General features: G+C 36.5%; 1 protein-coding gene across 1 annotated transcript in view; it reads left to right on the top strand.

Annotated features, from left to right (window-relative positions):
* The first annotated feature begins 6,357 nt into the window (after positions 1–6,357).
* Positions 6,358–21,036, top strand: part of LOC128664681 (sialic acid-binding Ig-like lectin 8) — a 73,462-nt gene continuing 58,783 nt past the window's right edge. Inside the window, exon 1 of the mRNA XM_053719490.1 lies at positions 6,358–6,429. Within this exon, the coding sequence (XP_053575465.1) occupies positions 6,387–6,429 (43 nt within the window). The 5' untranslated portion in view covers positions 6,358–6,386. The remainder of the gene's footprint in view (positions 6,430–21,036) is intronic.

The following is a 21,036-nucleotide window of genomic DNA, read 5'->3' on the forward strand; positions in this document are numbered from 1 at the left end:
AGACCGGCAGAAGTCTTCATCCAAGCGGGGCAAGAAGAGGTCTTCCATCCATCAGAAGTCTTGATCCAGGCGGCATCTTCTCTGTTCATCCATCGGGAGCGGAGCGGCAGCATCCTGAAGACATCCCACGCAGAGCATCCTCTTCTTTCTTGATCCGACGACTAGGTGACTGTACCTTTAAGTGACGTCATCCAAGATGGCGTCCCTTGAATTCCGATTGGCTGATAGGATTCTATCAGCCAATCGGAATTAAGGTAGGAAAAATCTGATTGGCTGATTCAATCAGCCAATCAGATTCAAGTTCAATCCGATTGGCTGATGGAATCAGCCAATCAGATTGACCTCGCATTCTATTGGCTGTTCCGATCAGCCAATAGAATGCAAGCTGATTAAGTGTTTGTTTTTTACTTTTCTTTGGGGCATGTGGGTGGTGGGTTGTAATGTGGGGGGGGTATTGTGTTTTTTTTTACAGGCAAAAGAGCTGTTTTCTTTGGGGCATGCCCCGCAAAAGGCCCTGTTCAGGGCTGGTAAGGTAATAGAGCTGATTACTTTTGTAATTTAGTATAGGGTAGGGCATTTTTTTTATTTTGGGGGGCTTTGTTATTTTATTAGGGGGCTTAGATTAGGTGTAATTAGTTTAAAATTCTTGTAATTTTTTTTATTTTTTGTAATTTAGTGTTTGTTTTTTACTTTAGTTTAGTTAGTTAGTTAGTTAGTTAGTTTAGTTTATTTCATTGTATTTAATTGTAGGTACTTGTAGTTAATTTATTTAATGATAGTGTAGTGTTAGGTTTAATAGTAACTTAGGTTAGGATTTATTTTACAGGTAATTTTGTAATTATTTTAACTAGGTAGCTATTAAACAGTAAATATCTATTTAATAGCTATTGTACCTAGTTAAAATAAATACAAAGTTGCCTGTAAAATAAATATAAATGCTAAAATAGCTACAATGTAACTATTAGTTATATTGTAGCTATATTAGGGTTTATTTTACAGGTAAGTATTTAGTTTTATATAGGATTAATTTATTTAGTTAATTTAATGACAGTGTAGTGTTAGGTGTAATTGTAACTTAGGTTAGGGTTTATTTTACAGGTAAATTTGTATTTATTTTAGCTAGGTAGTTATTAAATAGTTATTAACTATTTAATAGCTATTGTACCTAGTTAAAATAAATACAAAGTTGCCTGTAAAATAAATATAAATCCTAAAATAGCTACAATGTAACTATTAGTTATATTGTAGCTATATTAATAGCTAGTAGGGGGCTTAGATTAGGTGTAATTAGTTTAAAATTATTGTAATATTTTATTATTCTTGCTAATTTAGTGTTTGTTTATTTTTTTGTACTTTTCTGATGGATGGAAGACCTCTTCTTGCCCCGCTTGGATGAAGACTTCTGCCGGTCTGGATGTCCTCTTCTGCCCCATCGGATGAAGACTTCGGCCCGGCTGGGTGAACACGACTCAAGGTAGGGAGATCTTCAGGGGGGTAGTGTTAGGTTTATTTAAGGGGGGTTTGGGTTAGAGTAGGGGTATGTGGGTGGTGGGTTGTAATGTGGGGGGGGGGTATTGTGTTTTTTTTTAACAGGCAAAAGAGCTGTTTTCTTTGGGGCATGCCCCGCAAAAGGCCCTGTTCAGGGCTGGTAAGGTAATAGAGCTGTTAACTTTTGTAATTTAGTATAGGGTAGGGCATTTTTTTATTTTGGGGGGCTTTGTTATTTTATTAGGGGGCTTAGATTAGGTGTAATTAGTTTAAAATTCTTGTAATATTTTTTTATTTTTTGTAATTTAGTGGGGGGGGTTTTGTACTTTAGTTTAGTTTTTTTAATTGTATTTAATTGTAGGTACTTGTAGTTAATTTATTTAATGATAGTGTAGTGTTAGGTTTAATTGTAACTTAGGTTAGGATTTATTTTACAGGTAATTTTGTAATTATTTTAACTAGGTAGCTATTAAATAGTCAATATCTATTTAATAGCTATTGAACCTAGTTAAAATAAATACAAAGTTGCCTGTACAATAAATATAAATGCTAAAATAGCTACAATGTAACTATTAGTTATATTGCAGCTATATTAGGGTTTATTTTACAGGTAAGTCTTTAGTTTTATATAGGATTCATTTATTTAGTTAATTTAATGATAGTGTAGTGTTAGGTGTAATTGTAACTTAGGTTATGATTTATTTTACAGGTAAATTTGTATTTATTTTAGCTAGGTAGTTATTAAATAGTTATTAACTATTTAATAACTATTGTACCTAGTTAAAATAAATACAAAGTTGCCTGTAAAATAAATATAAATCCTAAAATAGCTACAATGTAACTATTAGTTATATTGAAGCTATATTAATAGCTAGTCGGGGGCTTAGATTAGGTGTAATTAGTTTAAAATTATTGTAATATTTTATTATTTTTGGTAATTTAGTGTTTGTTTGTAGTTTGGTACTTGTATGATGGATGGAAGACCTCTTCTTGCCCCGCTTGGATGAAGACTTCTGCCGGTCTGGATGTCCTCTTCTGCCCCATCGGATGAAGACTTCGGCCCGGCTGGGTGAACACGACTCAAGGTAGGGAGATCTTCAGGGGGGTAGTGTTAGGTTTATTTAAGGGGGGTTTGGGTTAGAGTAGGGGTATGTGGGTGGTGGGTTGTAATGTGGGGGGGGGGATTGTGTTTTTTTTTTACAGGCAAAAGAGCTGTTTTCTTTGGGGCATGCCCCGCAAAGGGCCCTGTTCAGGGCTGGTAAGGTAATAGAGCTGTTAACTTTTGTAATTTAGTATAGGGTAGGGCATTTTTTTTATTTTGGGGGGCTTTGTTATTTTATTAGGGGGCTTAGATTAGGTGTAATTAGTTTAAAATTCTTGTAATATTTTTTTATTTTTTGTAATTTTGTGTTTGGTTTTTTTTGTAATTTAGTGGGGGGTTTTTGTACTTTAGTTTATTTAATTGTAGATAATTGTAGGTACTTGTAGTTAATTTATTTAATGACAGTGTAGTGTTAGGTTTAATTGTAACTTAGGTTAGGATTTATTTTACAGGTAATTTTGTAATTATTTTAACTAGGTAGCTATTAATTAGTCAATAACTATTTAATAGCTTTTGTACCTAGTTAAAATAAATACAAAGTTGCCTGTAAAATAAATATAAATCCTAAAATAGCTACAATGTAACTATTAGTTATATTGCAGCTATCTTAGGGTTTATTTTACAGGTAAGTATTTTGTTTTAAATATGATTCATTTATTTAGTTAATTTAATGATAGTGTAGTGTTAGGTGTAATTGTAACTTAGGTTAGGATTTATTTTACAGGTAAATTTGTATTTATTTTAGCTAGGTAGTTATTAAATAGTTATTAACTATTTAATAACTATTGTACCTAGTTAAAATAAATACAAAGTTGCCTGTAAAATAAAAATAAATCCTAAAATAGCTACAATGTAACTATTAGTTATATTGTAGCTATATTAGGGTTTATTTTACAGGTAAGTCTTTAGTTTTAAATAGGATTCATTTATTTAACTATAGTAAACTTATTTCGTTTTATTTAAATTATATTTAAGTTAGGGGGTGTTAGTGTTAGGGTTAGACTTAGGTTTAGGGGTTAATAACCTTATTATAGTAGCGGCGACGTTGGGGGCGGGAGATTAGGGGTTAATAATTGTAGGTAGGTGGCGGCGATGTTAGGGAGGGCAGATTAGGGGTTAATAAAATGTATTATAGTGTTTGCGAGGCGGGAGTGCGGCGGTTTAGGGGTTAATACATTTATTATAGTGGCGGCGATTTGCGGTCGGCAGATTAGGGGTTAATACTTGTAGTTAGATTGTGGCGACGTTGGGGGGAGGCAGATTAGGGGTTAATAACTATAATGTAGGGGTCGGCAGTGTTAGGGACACCAGATTAGGGGTTAATAGCTATAATGTAGGCGGCGGCGATATCGAGTCGGCAGATTAGGGGTTAATACTTGTAGTTAGATTGCGGCGACGTTGGGGGGGACAGATTAGGGGTTAATAACTATAATGTAGGGGTCGGCGGTGTTAGGGACAGCAGATTAGGGGTTAATAGCTATAATGTAGGCGGCGGCGATATCGGGTCGGCAGATTAGGGGTTAATACTTGTAGTTAGATTGCGGCGACGTTGGGGGGGCAGATTAGGGGTTAATAACTATAATGTAGGGGTCGGCGGTGTTAGGGACAGCAGATTAGGGGTTAATAGCTATAATGTATGCGGCGGCGATATCGGGTCGGCAGATTAGGGGTTAATACTTGTAGTTAGATTGCGGCGACGTTGGGGGGGGCAGATTAGGGGTTAATAACTATAATGTAGGGGTCGGCGGTGTTAGGGACAGCAGATTAGGGGTTAATAGCTATAATGTAGGCGGCGATATCGGGTCGGCAGATTAGGTGTTAATACTTGTAGTTAGATTGCGGCGACGTTGGGGGGGGCAGATTAGGGGTTAATAACTATAATGTAGGGGTCGGCGGTGTTAGGGACAGCAGATTAGGGGTTAATAGCTATAATGTAGGTTGCGGCGATATCCGATCGGCAGATTAGGGGTTAAATAATGTTATTATAGGGTTTGCGATGTGGGGGGGGCCTCGGTTTAGTGATTCATAGGTAGTTTATGGGTGTTAGTGACTTAGTGTACTAAATGGGTGTTAGTGTACTAAAAACATACCGAATTTCGGAACGGAATAGAACCGAATTCAGCCGAATCCGAATAAATCCGAAACGAATTTATTCGGATCCGAATAAATCCGAAACTAATTTATTCAAATTTTGCCGAATCCGATTCGATCCGAAACAAAATTTGAAAAGTCCGAATCGATCCGAACCGAAAACGAACCGAATTTTTTAGCCGTGCACATGTCTAATATTCCTTATGAATCCTAGCCACCTCTATGCAGACAGCTTGGTGCTATACTAGAATATAAACATGGGAATCTTTTGAAATTATGAGAATAACCTCTTGAATTACTTATTAATTAGATTCCGCAAATAATTTGCATTTTTTAATAAACATTATTTTCCTATACTTTAATAAAAGTTAAGCCTTAACACTTCCGCACTTTGCTCATTTGATTAATAAACAGATTAACCGTCGTGAGTGCTATATTTGTACTCTTTTCTTCAGCTCTTTCAGCTGAATCAGTTGTAAATTTCTAGACCAGTACAAACACCTACCCCTCATTTGTACACATTTATACACAATTATTTGAATTTATATATAAGGGAACGCTCATATAACTACAGTAGTGCCATTGGTATCCTCTTTATTAAGTACAGTACATTCATGTGCCTCTGTTCCCTGAAAATTATTTCTGTACAGTATAATTTTCCTAGAAATGTTAATAGGAAGTGAAGTAGAACTGCTTGGTCTGCTGCACACTCAATGCAGACTTTAATTCCGCCCTTGTGATTATCTAAAGCTTTCTGCTCTTATCTAAGAAGTCTCATCAGTTCTGTGATGTCTCTCCAATAATTTTAGAGGCAAATTTAAGCTTTAGAACTAATTATCTATCTATGCAGGATTCTGGATGTGAAGGAGAAACACAAACATTGTAATTTAATACTCAAGAAAAGACCTAAAAAAACTGTGTGATTTATCTCCATGCTGGAGAAATTTTTACCATCAGGCCCATAGTGGAAAGCAAATGTTACCTTTAAATTATGTTTTGAAGTTTACTAACAAGCTCGTCTACATGTAATATATTATGGTCCAAGGAACTTCTACCTGCTGCTTGCAAAAACCTAATGTGCCTATTCAGTCAGCAGTTACAAGTAGCTAAAGGGGGTGATAAAATAATCTCTGAGAGTATACACTGTATGATGATGATAATAGTAATTTTAATAGTAATTTCTAAGATGACAAGAAGTAACTAATAAAACACCATGAACAGAATTCTATGATTTTATGGGAATACAATAAAAGTTAAAATATAAAATAATCGAAAGAGGAAGTAAACTGAGTAAAATATATTTTTATAGCAAAGAAGATTAAGTAATAGTTTGAGAAACACACAACAGATGAGTTAGTCATCACAGAAGATAGTATTTTGACATTTCTGTTACTGGAAATCATGGCATAGTCTTTTGAGACCAATCATGCAATGCAAATAAAAATAAATAATTTACAACAAATTTGTAGTTTATAAAAATAGCAACTAGAAATTATATTTAAATTACTATCTGAAAACAAGGTCTTATATGTTGCTAAATACTGAAATATATAACTGTAAGGAGAAAAAAAGCAGAACAAAGTTTCACCCAGAAAAAGCATTGGTTGTGTACAGGAAATGAGCCATGTTGTATTATTTAGCATATGACTTCTGCTTCATAAACTGAAAAACTATAACAAACACAATATACTCAAGACATTAAGTCATGGAAGTCCTCAAATCGCTTCTGCTCTTGTGGTGTTTCCAAGGTAAGTCTTCCTATTTTATCCCTTTTTTGTTGTACACACTTTCTCTATCAAACTCTTTCTCTTGGGATTTTCTCTAAATATCTACATTTATAAATCCCACACAGCACTGTTAGATATCTATAATCTATTGTACATAGCGCCCTTAAAAGGAACATATACTGTAAAATTGTTTTTCCTTAATGTGTTTCAAATGACTTACACCAGCAGCAGAGTATACAAAAATATGAGAAATTGCTTCTTTAGGTTTAATTTTGTATTTGAAATAGCAGATTTTGTTCTTTCACACCACAACCCATGAAAATAGGTTGAATGTTATCATTTTCTCTACACATAACTGCTTACTTATCTTATTTCTGTTTATATACCAAATCCTAATAATTAGAGAGAACAATTGTAAATTATCTTTTTATCACTTATGGATGCCATATTTTATAAAGTAATAAATGAACCAGTGGTCATTGGAAAAGTTCAAAAAATAAAAAGACACAGGGCACAGCCACAGGCTAGAAAAACACATCCACAATATAGTATAATATTGTATATACTCTACAATATTACTAGTTCATGATTTATGTTTTAGTTATAAACATGGCCTATTACAAGGAAAATAGCTTTTGGAACGCTGAGCTGTGGAAAACTTTAGTCATGTCTACAGCCTAAACTACTAAATCCATTCAATTAAATGTTAGCAGTGAGATGGATCCTGTGGTCTTTTGATTATGTTGGGCTAGATTACAAGTGGAGGGCTAATTTATCACGTGCTCATAAATGGACAAAGTTACGCGTTTACAGACGTGCGATAAATAACCAGCGTTACAAGTGGCTAGTTATTGCTACCGCCATCTCTGGCTAATTTTCTAAATGTCTCCATTTGCTCCCAAAATACAGCAGTGTGTTGTTTTTTAAAATAAAAAAAAACAATGAGCATCTTTATTTTTTTTAAATATAACTGCACGAAGCAGTTATAATGGGTTAAATCTTGCGGGTGGGGGTGTTAGGAAAAAAAACTGCACTAAAAAGTGCCTTTACATTGCGGTCTAAGGGGACTGTGTTTTCTCAATAAATATATTTATGTTTGTTTATATACATATAAATACATATGCATATGAATATATACATATATATTTATGTGTTATATACACATATTAGCACATTAATTTATATTTGCTCCCCATTGCTGCACAACTTACCCCCTTCACTACGCTAGATTCTCATACAGTGTCTCATGGCATGAGAATGAAGTTCTCATTGGAGCGTATGAAAGTGCTCTCGTTAGGACAAAGCTTTTGTGCAATGCGAATGTGAGGTCGCGTTCGCATTGCACCTGACTTGTAAGCACACATTTCGTTTGCTGCTATTACTAAGTTGAGCGCAAATATCGCTTTTGATATATTGCACGCCACTTATAATCTAGCCCTATATTTGTAAGACATGTGAAACTATAAGTGGGATGCTTTCCATCTAGTACAGCTAATTCTGTTAAAAATAAACTGAAAAAGATAAACTATAAAAAATTAGACATGCACGCAAAAATTTTTTTTTTTATAATGTATTGTTTGTTTTGTCTTTCTGTATAAGAAAAATATAAATAACAAGGCACTTGGCCTGTTTGTATGTATGCTTATTTGATTATGAATTTTGTGAGTATATTTTTCCCATGTAAAATTTAGTAGCATTTGTATCTGTTTGGTGACTTGCTTCATAATGCCATCCAATGTGCAAAATCAATGTTTCTTTCAAAATCTTTTAGTGTGCTTGGCAAGCCAAAAAATCTTGTCCATACTTTGGGGGATATCTATCAAGCCATCAACTGTGTTGCATTCGACGGCATCAATATGCTTGCCTTACATCGCCTAACATCGCGGCCGCATATCTCAATATGCTCTTCATATTTATTAAAAAAGCCGGCAAAAAGACGCGCACCAAGTACGGGGTCATCGATCTTGCGTCTATTCGGCTTTTTACCAACTTTATTTATACTATTTCATTAAACGTCGCCACTATACTAAAATATTTAAACCCTATCCCACCGCTCCCTGACCCTGCCGCAACATAAATAAAGTTAATAACCCCTATCCCGCTGATCCCGGACCCCGCCATAACCTAAATAAAGTTATTAACCCCATCCCACCGCTCCCGGACCCTGCAGAAACCTAAATAAAGTTATTAACCCCTATCCCGCCGCTCCTGGACCCCACCGCAACCTAAATAAAGTTATTAACCCCTATCCCGCTGTTCCCGGACCCCGCCACAACCTAAATAAATTTATTAACCCCTATCCCGTCGCTCCCGGACCCCGCCGCCACTAAATAAATGTATTAACCCCTAAACCTCTGAACTCCCACATCACTACCACTAACTAAACCTATTAACCCCTAAACTGCCAGCCCCACACATCGCCATAAACTAAATTAAGCTATTAACCCCTAAACCTAACAACCCGCTATCATTAAATTAAAATTACAACATCCCTATCTTAAAATAAATTTAAACTTACATGTAGAATTAAAATAAACTATTTTTAAACTTTAAATTAACCTACCCTTACTATTATACTACAATTAAATTAAACTAGCAATTAAATAAACAAAATTACATATTAAAAAACCATAACCCTACTAAAATTATTTAAATCTACTATTAAACCTTATTACAAATTACTAAGGCCTAGATTTGGAGTTCGGCGGTAGCCGTCAAAACCAGCGTTAGAGGCTCCTAACGCTGGTTTTGGCCGCCCGCTGGTATTTGGAGTCAGTGATTAAAGGGTCTAACGCTCACTTTACAGCCGCAACTTTTCCATACCGCAGATCCCCCTACGCCATTTGCGTATCCTATCTTTTTAATGGGATCTTTCTAACGCCGGTATTTAGAGTCGTTTCTGAAGTGAGCGTTAGAGCTCTAACGACAAAACTCCAGCCGCCTGAAAATAGCAGGAGTTAAGAGCTTTCTGGCTAACGCCGGTTCATAAAGCTCTTAACTACTGTACCCTAAAGTACACTAACACCCATAAACTACCTATGTACCTCTAAACCGAGCTCCTCCCACATCGCCGCCACTCAATTAAAATTTTTAACCCCTAATCTGCCGACCGCCACCTACGTTATACTTATGTACCCCTAATCTGCTGCCCCTAACCCCGCCGACCCCTATATTATATTTATTAACCCCTAATCTGCCCCCCACAACATCGCCGCCAGCTACTTAAAATAATTAACCCCTAATCTTCCGACCGCAAAGCGCCGCCACCTACGTTATCCCTATGTACCCCTAATCTGCTACCCCTAACACCGCCGACCCCTATATTATATTTATTAACCCCTAATCTGCCCCCCTCAACGTCGCCGACACCTGCCTACACTTATTAACCCCTAATCTGCCGAGCGGACCTGAGCGCTACTATAATAAAGTTATTAACCCCTAATCCGCCTCACTAACCCTATCATAAATAGTATTAACCCCTAATCTGCCCTCCCTAACATCGCTGACACCTACCTTCAATTATTAACCCCTAATCTTCCGATCGGAGCTCACCGCTATTCTAATAAATGTATTAACCCCTAAAGCTAAGTCTAACCCTAACACTAACACCCCCCTAAGTTAAATATAATTTACATCTAACGAAATAAATTAACTCTTATTAAATAAATTAATCCTATTTAAAGCTAAATACTTACCTGTAAAATAAACCCTAATATAGCTACAATATAAATTATAATTATATTATAGCTATTTTAGGATTAATATTTATTTTACAGGCAACTTTGTATTTATTTTAACCAGGTACAATAGCTATTAAATAGTTAAGAACTATTTAATAGTTACCTAGTTAAAATAATAACAAATTTACCTGTAAAATAAATCCTAACCTAAGATATAATTAAACCTAACACTACCCTATCAATAAAATAATTAAATAAACTACCTACAATTACCTACAATTAACCTAACACTACACTATCAATAAATTAATTAAACACAATTGCTACAAATAAATACAATTAAATAAACTAGCTAAAGTACAAAAAATAAAAAAGAACTAAGTTACAGAAAATAAAAAAATATTTACAAACATAAGAAAAATATTACAACAATTTTAAACTAATTACACCTACTCTAAGCCCCCTAATAAAATAACAAAGCCCCCCAAAATAAAAAATTCCCTACCCTATTCTAAATTAAAAAAGTTACAAGCTCTTTTACCTTACCAGCCCTGAACAGGGCCCTTTGCGGGGCATGCCCCAAGAAGTTCAGCTCTTTTGCCTGTAAAAAAAAACATACAATACCCCCCCCCCCAAAATTACAACCCACCACCCACATACCCCTAATCTAACCCAAACCCCCCTTAAATAAACCTAACACTAATCCCCTGAAGATCTTCCTACCTTGTCTTCACCATCCAGGTATCACCGATCCGTCCTGGCTCCAAGATCTTCATCCAACCCAAGCGGGGGTTGGCGATCCATAATCCGGTGCTGAAGAGGTCCAGAAGAGACTCCAAAGTCTTCCTCCTATCCGGCAAGAAGAGGACATCCGGACCGGCAAACATCTTCTCCAAGCGGCATCTTCGATCTTCTTCCATCCGGAGCGAAGCGGCAGGATCCTGAAGACCTCCAGCGCGGAACATCCATCCGGACCGACGACTGAACGACGAATGACTGTTCCTTTAAGGGACGTCATCCAAGATGGCGTCCCTCGAATTCCGATTGGCTGATAGGATTCTATCAGCCAATCGGAATTAAGGTAGGAATTTTCTGATTGGCTGATGGAATCAGCCAATCAGAATCTAGTTCAATCCGATTGGCCGATCCAATCAGCCAATCAGATTGAGCTCGCATTCTATTGGCTGATCGGAACAGTCAATAGAATGCGAGCTCAATCTGATTGGCTGATTGGATCAGCCAATCGGATTGAACTAGATTCTGATTGGCTGATTCCATCAGCCAATCAGAAAATTCCTGCCTTAATTCCGATTGGCTGATAGAATCCTATCAGCCAATCGGAATTCGAGGGACGCCATCTTGGATGACGTCCCTTAAAGGAACAGTCATTCGTCGTTCAGTCGTCGGTCCGGATGGATGTTCCGCGCTGGAGGTCTTCAGGATCCTGCCGCTTCGCTCCGGATGGAAGAAGATCGAAGATGCCGCTTGGAGAAGATCCGGATGTCCTCTTCTTGCCGGATAGGAGGAAGACTTTGGAGCCTCTTCTGGACCTCTTCAGCACCGGATTATGGATCGCTAACCCCCGCTTGGGTTGGATGAAGATCTTGGAGCCAGGACGGATCGGTGATACCTGGATGGTGAAGACAAGGTAGGAAGATCTTCAGGGGATTAGTGTTAGGTTTATTTAAGGGGGGTTTGTGTTAGATTAGGGGTATGTGGGTGGTGGGTTGTAATGTTGGGGGGGGGGTATTGTATGTTTTTTTTTACAGGCAAAAGAGCTGAACTTCTTGGGGCATGCCCCGCAAAGGGCCCTGTTCAGGGCTGGTAAGGTAAAAGAGCTTGTAACTTTTTTAATTTAGAATAGGGTAGGGAATTTTTTATTTTGGGGGGCTTTGTTATTTTATTAGGGGGCTTAGAGTAGGTGTAATTAGTTTAACCCTTTCGTGACAGGGTTAAAGTGTCTACATCGGAACACCTGTTCCGATGTAGACAAATTGAAACTACGCGATCGTGCATACGATCGCGAGATTTCAATTATTGGATCGCATCTGGGGGACGTCCCTACAACCCTAGGAACGCCCTCCAGACCGCGATCAAGTCCTTGAAGCGCAGAAGGCTTCAGGACAGCCGTTTGATATGACGTTCTATTCCGTCATAACGGCTTTAAAGCCCAGTGTAAATATGACGGAATAGAACGGCATAACGGCGTTAAAAGGTTAAAATTGTTGTAATATTTTTCTTATGTTTGTAAATATTTTTTTATTTTCTGTAACTTAGTTCTTTTTTATTTTTTGTACTTTAGCTAGTTTATTTAATTGTATTTATTTGTAGCAATTGTGTTTAATTAATTTATTGATAGTGTAGTGTTAGGTTAATTGTAGGTAATTGTAGGTAGTTTATTTAATTATTTTATTGATAGGGTAGTGTTAGGTTTATTTGTAACTTAGGTTAGGATTTATTTTACAGGTAAATTTGTTATTATTTTAACTAGGTAGCTATTAAATAGTTCTTAACTATTTAATAGCTATTGTACCTGGTTAAAATAAATACAAAGTTGCCTGTAAAATAAATATTAATCCTAAAATAGCTATAATATAATTATAATTTATATTGTAGCTATATTAGGATTTATTTTACAGGTAAGTATTTAGCTTTAAATAGGAATAATTTATTTAATAAGAGTTAATTTATTTCGTTAGATGTAAATTATATTTAACTTAGGGGGGTGTTAGTGTTAGGGTTAGACTTAGCTTTAGGGGTTAATACATTTATTAGAATAGCGGTGAGCTCCGATCGGAAGATTAGGGGTTAATAATTGAAGGTAGGTGTCGGCGATGTTAGGGAGGGCAGATTAGGGGTTAATACTATTTATGATAGGGTTAGTGAGGCGGATTAGGGGTTAATAACTTTATTATAGTAGCGCTCAGGTCCGCTCGGCAGATTAGGGGTTAATAAGTGTAGGCAGGTGTCGGCGACGTTGTGGGGGGCAGATTAGGGGTTAATAAATATAATATAGGGGTCGGCGATGTTAGGGCAGCAGATTAGGGGTACATAGGGATAACGTAGGTTGCGGCGGTTTACGGAGCGGCAGATTAGGGGTTAAAAGTGTAATGCAGGGGTCAGCGATAGCGGGGGCGGCAGATTAGGGGTTAATAAGTGTAAGGCTAGGGGTGTTTAGACTCGGGGTACATGTTAGAGTGTTAGGTGCAGACGTAGGAAGTGTTTCCCCATAGGAAACAATGGGGCTGCGTTAGGAGCTGAACGCTGCTTTTTTGCAGGTGTTAGGTTTTTTTTCAGCTCAAACAGCCCCATTGTTTTCTATGGGGGAATCGTGCACGAGCACGTTTTTGAGGCTGGCCGCGTCCGTAAGCAACTCTGGTATCGAGAGTTGCATTTGCGGTAAAAATGCTCTACGCTCCTTTTTTGGAGCCTAACGCAGCATTTGTTTTAACTCTCGATACCAGAGTTAAATTTATGGTGCGGCCAGAAAAAAGCCCGCGGAGCGTTAACAGCCCTTTTACCGCCAAACTCCAAATCTAGGCCTAAATTACCACAAAAAAACACTAAATTATGAAAGAAACTCATTATCAAAAATAAAAAAGAATTACACCTAATCTAATAGCCCTATCAAAATAAAAAAGCTCCCCCAAAATAAAATAAAAAAACCCTAGCCTACAATAAACTACCAATGGCCCTTAAAATGGCCTTTTGTGGGGCATTTCACCAAAGAAATCAGCTCTTTTACCTGTAAAAAAAATACAAACACCCCCAGCAGCAAAACCCAACACCCAATCAACCAACCCCCCAAATAAAAAAACTATCTAAAATAACCTAAGCTCCCAATTGCCCTGAAAAGGGCATTTGTATGGGCATTGCCCTTTAAAGGGCATTTAGCTCTTTTACATGCCCAGACCCTAATCTAAAAATAAAACCCACCCAAAAAAACCTTAAATAAACCTAACACTAACCCCCGGCGATCTGGCAAGAATTCTTCATCTGGGCGGCAAGAAGTCTTCATCCGGGCAGCCTCTTCCATCTTCATCCAGCCAGCGAAGTCCTCATCCAGGCGGCAAGAAGTCTTCATCCAGAGGGCATCTTCTATCTGTATTCATCTGGCGTGGAGCGGGTCCATCCTGAAGACATCTGGAACGGAGCTCCTCTTCATATGGTCACCGCCGTAAACTGGAACTTCAATGCAAGTGACGTCATCCAAGATGGCATCCCTTGCATTTCTATTGGCTGAAAGATTTCAATCAGCCAATAGGATTAGAGCTGCTAAAATCCTTTTGGCTGTTTCAATCAGCCAATAGGATTTGAGCAGCTCTCATCCTATTGGCTGTTTCAATCAGCCAATAGGATGAGAGCTCAAATCCCTTTTAAGGGCCATTGGTAGTTTATTGTAGGCTAGGAGTTTTTTATTTTGGGGGGACTTTTTTATTTTGATATGGCTATTAGATTAGGTGTAATTCTTTTTTATTTTTGATAATGTGTTTTTTTTTCCGTAAATTAGTGTTTTTTATTTTTTGTAACTTAGTGTTTATTTTTTGGGGTAATTTAGTAATTTGTAATAAGGTTTAAGAGTAACTTTAAATAATTTTAGTAGGGTTAGGTTTTTTTAATATGTAATTTATTTAATTGCTAGTTTAATTTAATTGTAGTATAATAGGGTAGGTTAATTAATAGTTTAAAAATAGTTTATTTTAAATCTACAGGAAAGTTTAAATGTATTTTAAGATAGGGATGTTGTAATTTTAATTTAAAGTTAGCGGGTTGTTAGGTTTAGGGGTTAATAGCTTAATTTAGTTTATGGCGATGTTGGGGGCTGGCGGGTTTAGGGGTTAATAGGTTTAGTTAGTGGTAGTGATGTGGGAGGCCAGAGGTTTAGGGGTTAATACATTTATTTAGTGCCGGCGGGGTCCGGGAGCGGCGGGATAGGGGTTAATAACTATATTTAGGTTGCGGTGGGGTCCAGGACTGGAGCGGCGGGATAGGGGTTAATAACTTTATTTAGTTTGCGGTGATGTCGGGGAGAGGCGGAATAGAAGTTTATAACATTATGTAGGTGGCAGCGATGTTGGGGCGGCAGATTAGGTGTGTTTAGACTCGGGGCTTATGTTAGGGTGTTAGGTGTAAATGGTTACTTGTTTTCAACCATATAAATCAATGGGATATCTGGCAGCATCGAACATAAGCTTTCGCTGCTTTCAGACTCCCATTGATTTCTATGGCATCTGCGGTCTCCAGGGTGGCGGATTGAAAACCAGGTACGCTGGGCCGGGATAGCCACAAGCGTACCTGTTAGAAATGTGATAAATGGAAAAATGTGTCAGATAGAGCTGAATGTGTATTCGGAACATCGGTAATGACATAAGCATCGATCTGCATCGGACTGAGACTGGCGGATCGTATGTTACATCACAAATTTCAACTTTTGCTGGTCTGTAGGCTTTGATAACTAGGTCGGATCAAGCTCGCAACAATTACGCTGCGGAATTCTGGCGTATTTGCAGTTGACGGCTTGATACATATCCCCCTTTATCTGTTTTGTTTAGCATTTAAGGGCTAAATTAGAAGTGGAGCTTGTATTACAATTGAAAGTAAAAAGTTAGTGCGTGCAAAAACCCCATGTGCGCAAAAAGTTTAAAGTTAACATATTCTTCCATAGAAGTCAATAGAGAGCACAAACTGAAAAAAACCTATACACCTATACTAGAGCACTAACCCTACAGGAGTTATTAATAGTTCATATTCCAATGTTCTTCACATACAGAAAAATGTACTTTTTATTGTAAATTATTAAATACATATTTCTATATACAAAGTTTTTCATAGTGGATGGAAAAAATGCAGTTTACAAGAGAAGTGTTGCACAGGAAACTTATAGTAAAAGTTCCTGGAAAAATTTAAACCAATACTATCATAAGGCTATTGTACCTTAATAGGATTAGTGGTGCAGACCTATATATTAAAATATTTGAACTAGAAAAAGGGGAGATGTAGTGGTACCTATTAATAACACTATTTAAATACTGGGAATTCAGCACTCATTTCAAAAGTTAAATAAATGCAACACTCTGAAAGATAAGTATCAAAAACAGATTTATTTATACATAGTATTGTGCATGAACTTGCTGCAATGACAGTATTCAAAAAGGTCACTGGAAATAACACATAAATAGGTGATATATAGTGATCTGTACCACGTGGAAAAACACACAGACTCACTGAGTTTGAACGATTACCTAACAAGATTGTTCTAAATAAATGGTATATAAGTGCATAAAAGGAGTGCCACCCTCAGGGGAGGGGGGCTTAAGTGTGTTATAAAGATACATAAGTGGGGTACCTCTGGTATGAAAGTGAGAGGGGTGTTTTTATAAAAATACCTCTAAGAGTCAAAAATAAATGACAAATGAAATTATATTCCGTGAAATTACACTGTAGTTTGCAGGATGTGTATCGTAGCTACAAGAAGAAATATGCCTGCTACAGGAAAAATAACCAAATGTCTTAAAGTGCTACAGATGTGCTGAGGGATTTGGCTACGTATTAATGTAGTGAAAATAAATTAATTGGGTGTCAGAATGCTACAAAGTAATCTGACAAAGTATGATAATAGAGCACTGAAAAAGGCTACAAAGAGTATTGCGAGACAATAGGAAGAGTTACTGAGTGTGAATACTAATAAAGCAACAGAGTGTGATTTGGAGACTGCTGAAAAAACCTCCTACTTAATAAAGTGCTGTAAAGTTATTTCCACACGTATCTAATACCAAATACAGATGAATACATAGTAGTTTATTATATTTTGGCTTCTCACAGGATGCCAGAATATACGGATTATCTGATATATATTAAAACAGATTTAAAAACAGCAGTAGTAAAAAACATTGATTATAAAAACATGTCTAATGTCTAATATCATTGGCCAAGATATATGAAAACATGATTGATAGCTGCAGCAAAAATGTGTATAAAATGTGTATAAGATAAACAGCTGAAACACATAAACAATGAATCGTCCAATTAAATTTGAAACAGTGAATTGTCCAATAAGCTATTGAAAAAATGTTCCAAAGTGAAAAAGTTCCGATATTTCCCAAGGGGTAGAGGACAAGGGTTGGTCCATTGAGCAGGATTAGATATTAAGGGACATAGATACCTAGAAGAAAAAAAAGAGAAACACAGGTGCAGCAAAAACTGCAGCAATAGCAGAGCTAATAAAGGAAGTGTGCTCACCATATGGACTGGTATGTCAAAAGTAGGGTGTCAGTCAACGCGTTTCAGCCTATGACGGGCCTTTATCAAGACTATACCAGCTCCTGGGTTTACTAAATTATTTAAAAGATTGTTTAGCCTATCAGAGAGAGGGAGATGTGGCGAGATTTGGCGCCATTTGATATAGAGTGACGTGTCAGTGGGCGTGATTTCAAAATACAGGGAGACTATGATACACTACCTTTTGGTGCAGCTTGAGGTACCGGTTTAGTCATATGCCATGTGGTGTATTCATTTACATCGATACTCAGACTTTTAGGCCGCCATCTTTATTATGGGCAAATGAAAGGTATATAGAGTATCATATCACATATTGTGTTGCTCCCTTCTTTATTGTGAGGAAATAAGTAAATAAGAGATGATCTTTTTATATCTTAAAGTGAAAGGAATTGTTTTGTATACAGTGATGACAAAAAGTGGTATATATCATTCTATGTATATGTGGTTAGTTCTATCTGAGAGTCAGTGTGCTGACAACATTTAGATCCTCTGTATGTGTAGGATCCGTATCAGACTATAACAGTAGGATATGTATAGGGCTGGTGTTAGCGCTATAGATAGAACAGTGCATGATTGCAAATAAAAGAGCAATATAACATATCACTAAGAGCGTATTGATGGATAGCGCTCAGTGAAGAATATTAATAGTGCATAACATATGATTCCATGATAATGTTAACAAAGGGAAAACCTTAGCGTTATATATTGAGCATATAGCGCAAACACAAATTATTATTATAAATGCTCTACATAATAAAAAAGATAAAAGTAGATAAAGACTTAAACCTATCTGAACATTGTTAAACTTATACAATGTATAAAAAATGTTATAAACCATAGAAAATATGCAATGAGGAGAAGTATTGAAATTATATGTTTCCGACACATTAAAGAGCCAGCCCGATTGGGTGAGACACACTTTTACATTCTTTGGCATAGCCAGAGGTTGTACATGAATATAGAAAAATTGTACAGGAGTATAGAAAAATTGTACATCTGTACTATATAAACAAATAACAGAATGTAATCAAAATAAAAATTAAGTTTAAAAATAAGTACCTCATAAAATAAATGAATAAATAAATATACCTAAAAGGAAATAACTAGGAAAGCTGTATAGAATCTTGTATCTAGAAAATGACTAAATGCATTGTTACATATTTTTGCTAAAAAAGCTCAAAACGTTTTACATATCTATATATAGATATATGTGTGTGTGTATATATATATATATATATATATATATATATATATATATATATATATATATACATATGTATATGGAAATATGAAACAGACAGATTCTAAAGACACAAATATATAATTATTTTGTGCAGAGACCCATACAACAAGTATGAAGAATAAGGTCCATATTTAATACAATCTACAGGAGATGCGTGTAGCTAATGTAATTTACAGAAGATGCACTACTTTAAAGTCAGCATTTAGGCCTTTAGGGTAAATGCAATCTAATTTAAAGATCCACTTGCATTCATTCATGAGGAAAGTTTTTTCAAAGTTCCCTCCTCTCCATTTCTTATATACTTTCTGCAAACACATACACTTAAGGGCATTAGTATCTCAATTATGTTTTTCCTTAAAGTGCTTGTATAGGGGAACTTCATCCTTATTCCCTTTTATTTTAAGAAGGTCCTCCCTAATCATATCTCTTAGAGGTCCACAAGTTTGGCCTACATACTGCATTCGGCAGGAGCACTCTAATAAATATATAATGCCTTTATCCTTACAGCGGATCATTTGATTTACTTTACATTTCTCTTTGGCTACATATGAACGGGCAGTACTGGTCTTGACTCGAGGTCATGCTTGCATGCTTTGCATTTGTGGCAGGGGAAGAAGCCCTTAAGGACATCTCCATGTATGCCTTTCACTATGCCAGACCTTTTTTCAATAATGCTGGGAGCCAAAATGGTTTTAAGGTTTCGTGTTCTCTTGTATATAAAGTGTGGTTTGTCACTTAATGTCTCTCCAATGATACTGTCTTCTTTAAGGACATCCCAGTGCCTTTTGATAATTTTTTCTACTTTCTACTTATTTTGACTGAATTTGGTAATAAAGCGGACATCTAAAATACCTTTATTGGGCTCCATATTCTTAATTTGTAACTGAGGAGGGCATTCCTATCTATTTTATTCACCTCTTCAACTGTTTTGCTGATTGCTGCCATGATGTATCCTCTTTCTTCAAATTGTTTTAGAAGAATCCGTGATTGTTTACGCCACTCTTCTTGTTGGGAGCAGTTTTTCTTCATTTTCATCAACTGGCCTTTGGGGATGTTTTTTATCCAGTTGTCATGATGGCAGCTTGTTTGGTGCAGATAGTTTGTACAATCTACTGGTTTAAAGTAGGTGGATGTATTAATTGCTCCTTTGGTTGAATTTATGCTCAGATCTAAAAGGTTGATCTGGTCATATGATTAATGGTATGTAAATTTTAAATTGAACACATTATTGTTCATAACTTTGAGGGTATGTTCAAGATCCACAATGCTCCCTTTCCAGATCATAAGTATGTTGTCTATGTACCTGCGGGTTGACCCTAAGGAATACAACTATCTATGCATAAGCCATCCAAGAATACCTGTGTTCTACCAGCTACTGAAAATCCACAAGGCCTTAAAGAACCCCCACGGTAGACCAATAATTTCAGTTATAGGGTCCCTCACGAGTAATCTCTCTGAATACATAGACCAACATTTACAGAAGTTTGTGAGGAAACTACCATCATTCCTAAGAGACTCCACTGAGGTGTTAAATACACATAAGATCACATGGGAAAAAAACTTAATTTGGGTAACATGTGATGTGACGTCCCTATACACAAGCATTCCCCATTCTGAAGGTATGGAAGCAGTAAAGTATTTTTTGGACAAAGACTCCACTATACCCTCATCCCAAAAATAATTTATTCTAAATGGGATAAAATATATACTTACACATAATTATTTCAACTATGAAGGGAAATTTTACAACCAGCTATGTGGTACCGCGATGGGGACCAAGTTCGCACCAAGTTATGCCAATCTCTACATGGGCAGATGGGAATCCATCTTTTGGGAATCATGCCCGGCTAGTGCAGACTTGGTCCTCTATCGCAGGTACATAGACGACATACTTATAATATGGAAAGGGAGCATTGAGGATCTTGAACATACCCTCAAAGTTATGAACAACAATGTGTTCAATTTAAAATATACATATCATTATTCATATGACCAGATCAACTTTATAGATCTGAGCATTAATTCAACCAAAGGAGCAATTAATACATCCACCTACTTTAAACCAGTAGATTGTACAAACTATCTTCACCAAACAAAGGCCAGTTGATGAAAATGAAGAAAAACTGCTCCCAACAAGAAGAGTGGCGTAAACAATCACAGATTCTTCTAAAACGATTTGAAGAAAGAGGATACATCATGGCAGCAATCAGCAAAACAGTTGAAGCGGTGAATAAAATAGATAGGAATGTCATCCTCAGTTACAAATTAAGAATATGCAGCCCGATAAAGGTATTTTAGATGTCCCCTTTATTTCCGAATTCAGTCAAAATAAGTAGAAAGTAGAAATAATTATCAAAAGGCACTGGGGTGTCCTTAAAGAAGACAATATCATTGGAGAGACATTAAAGGGACAGTCTACACCAGAAT

This window comes from Bombina bombina, chromosome 6, assembly GCF_027579735.1.
Source record: "Bombina bombina isolate aBomBom1 chromosome 6, aBomBom1.pri, whole genome shotgun sequence".
Classification (NCBI taxonomy): domain Eukaryota; kingdom Metazoa; phylum Chordata; class Amphibia; order Anura; family Bombinatoridae; genus Bombina; species Bombina bombina.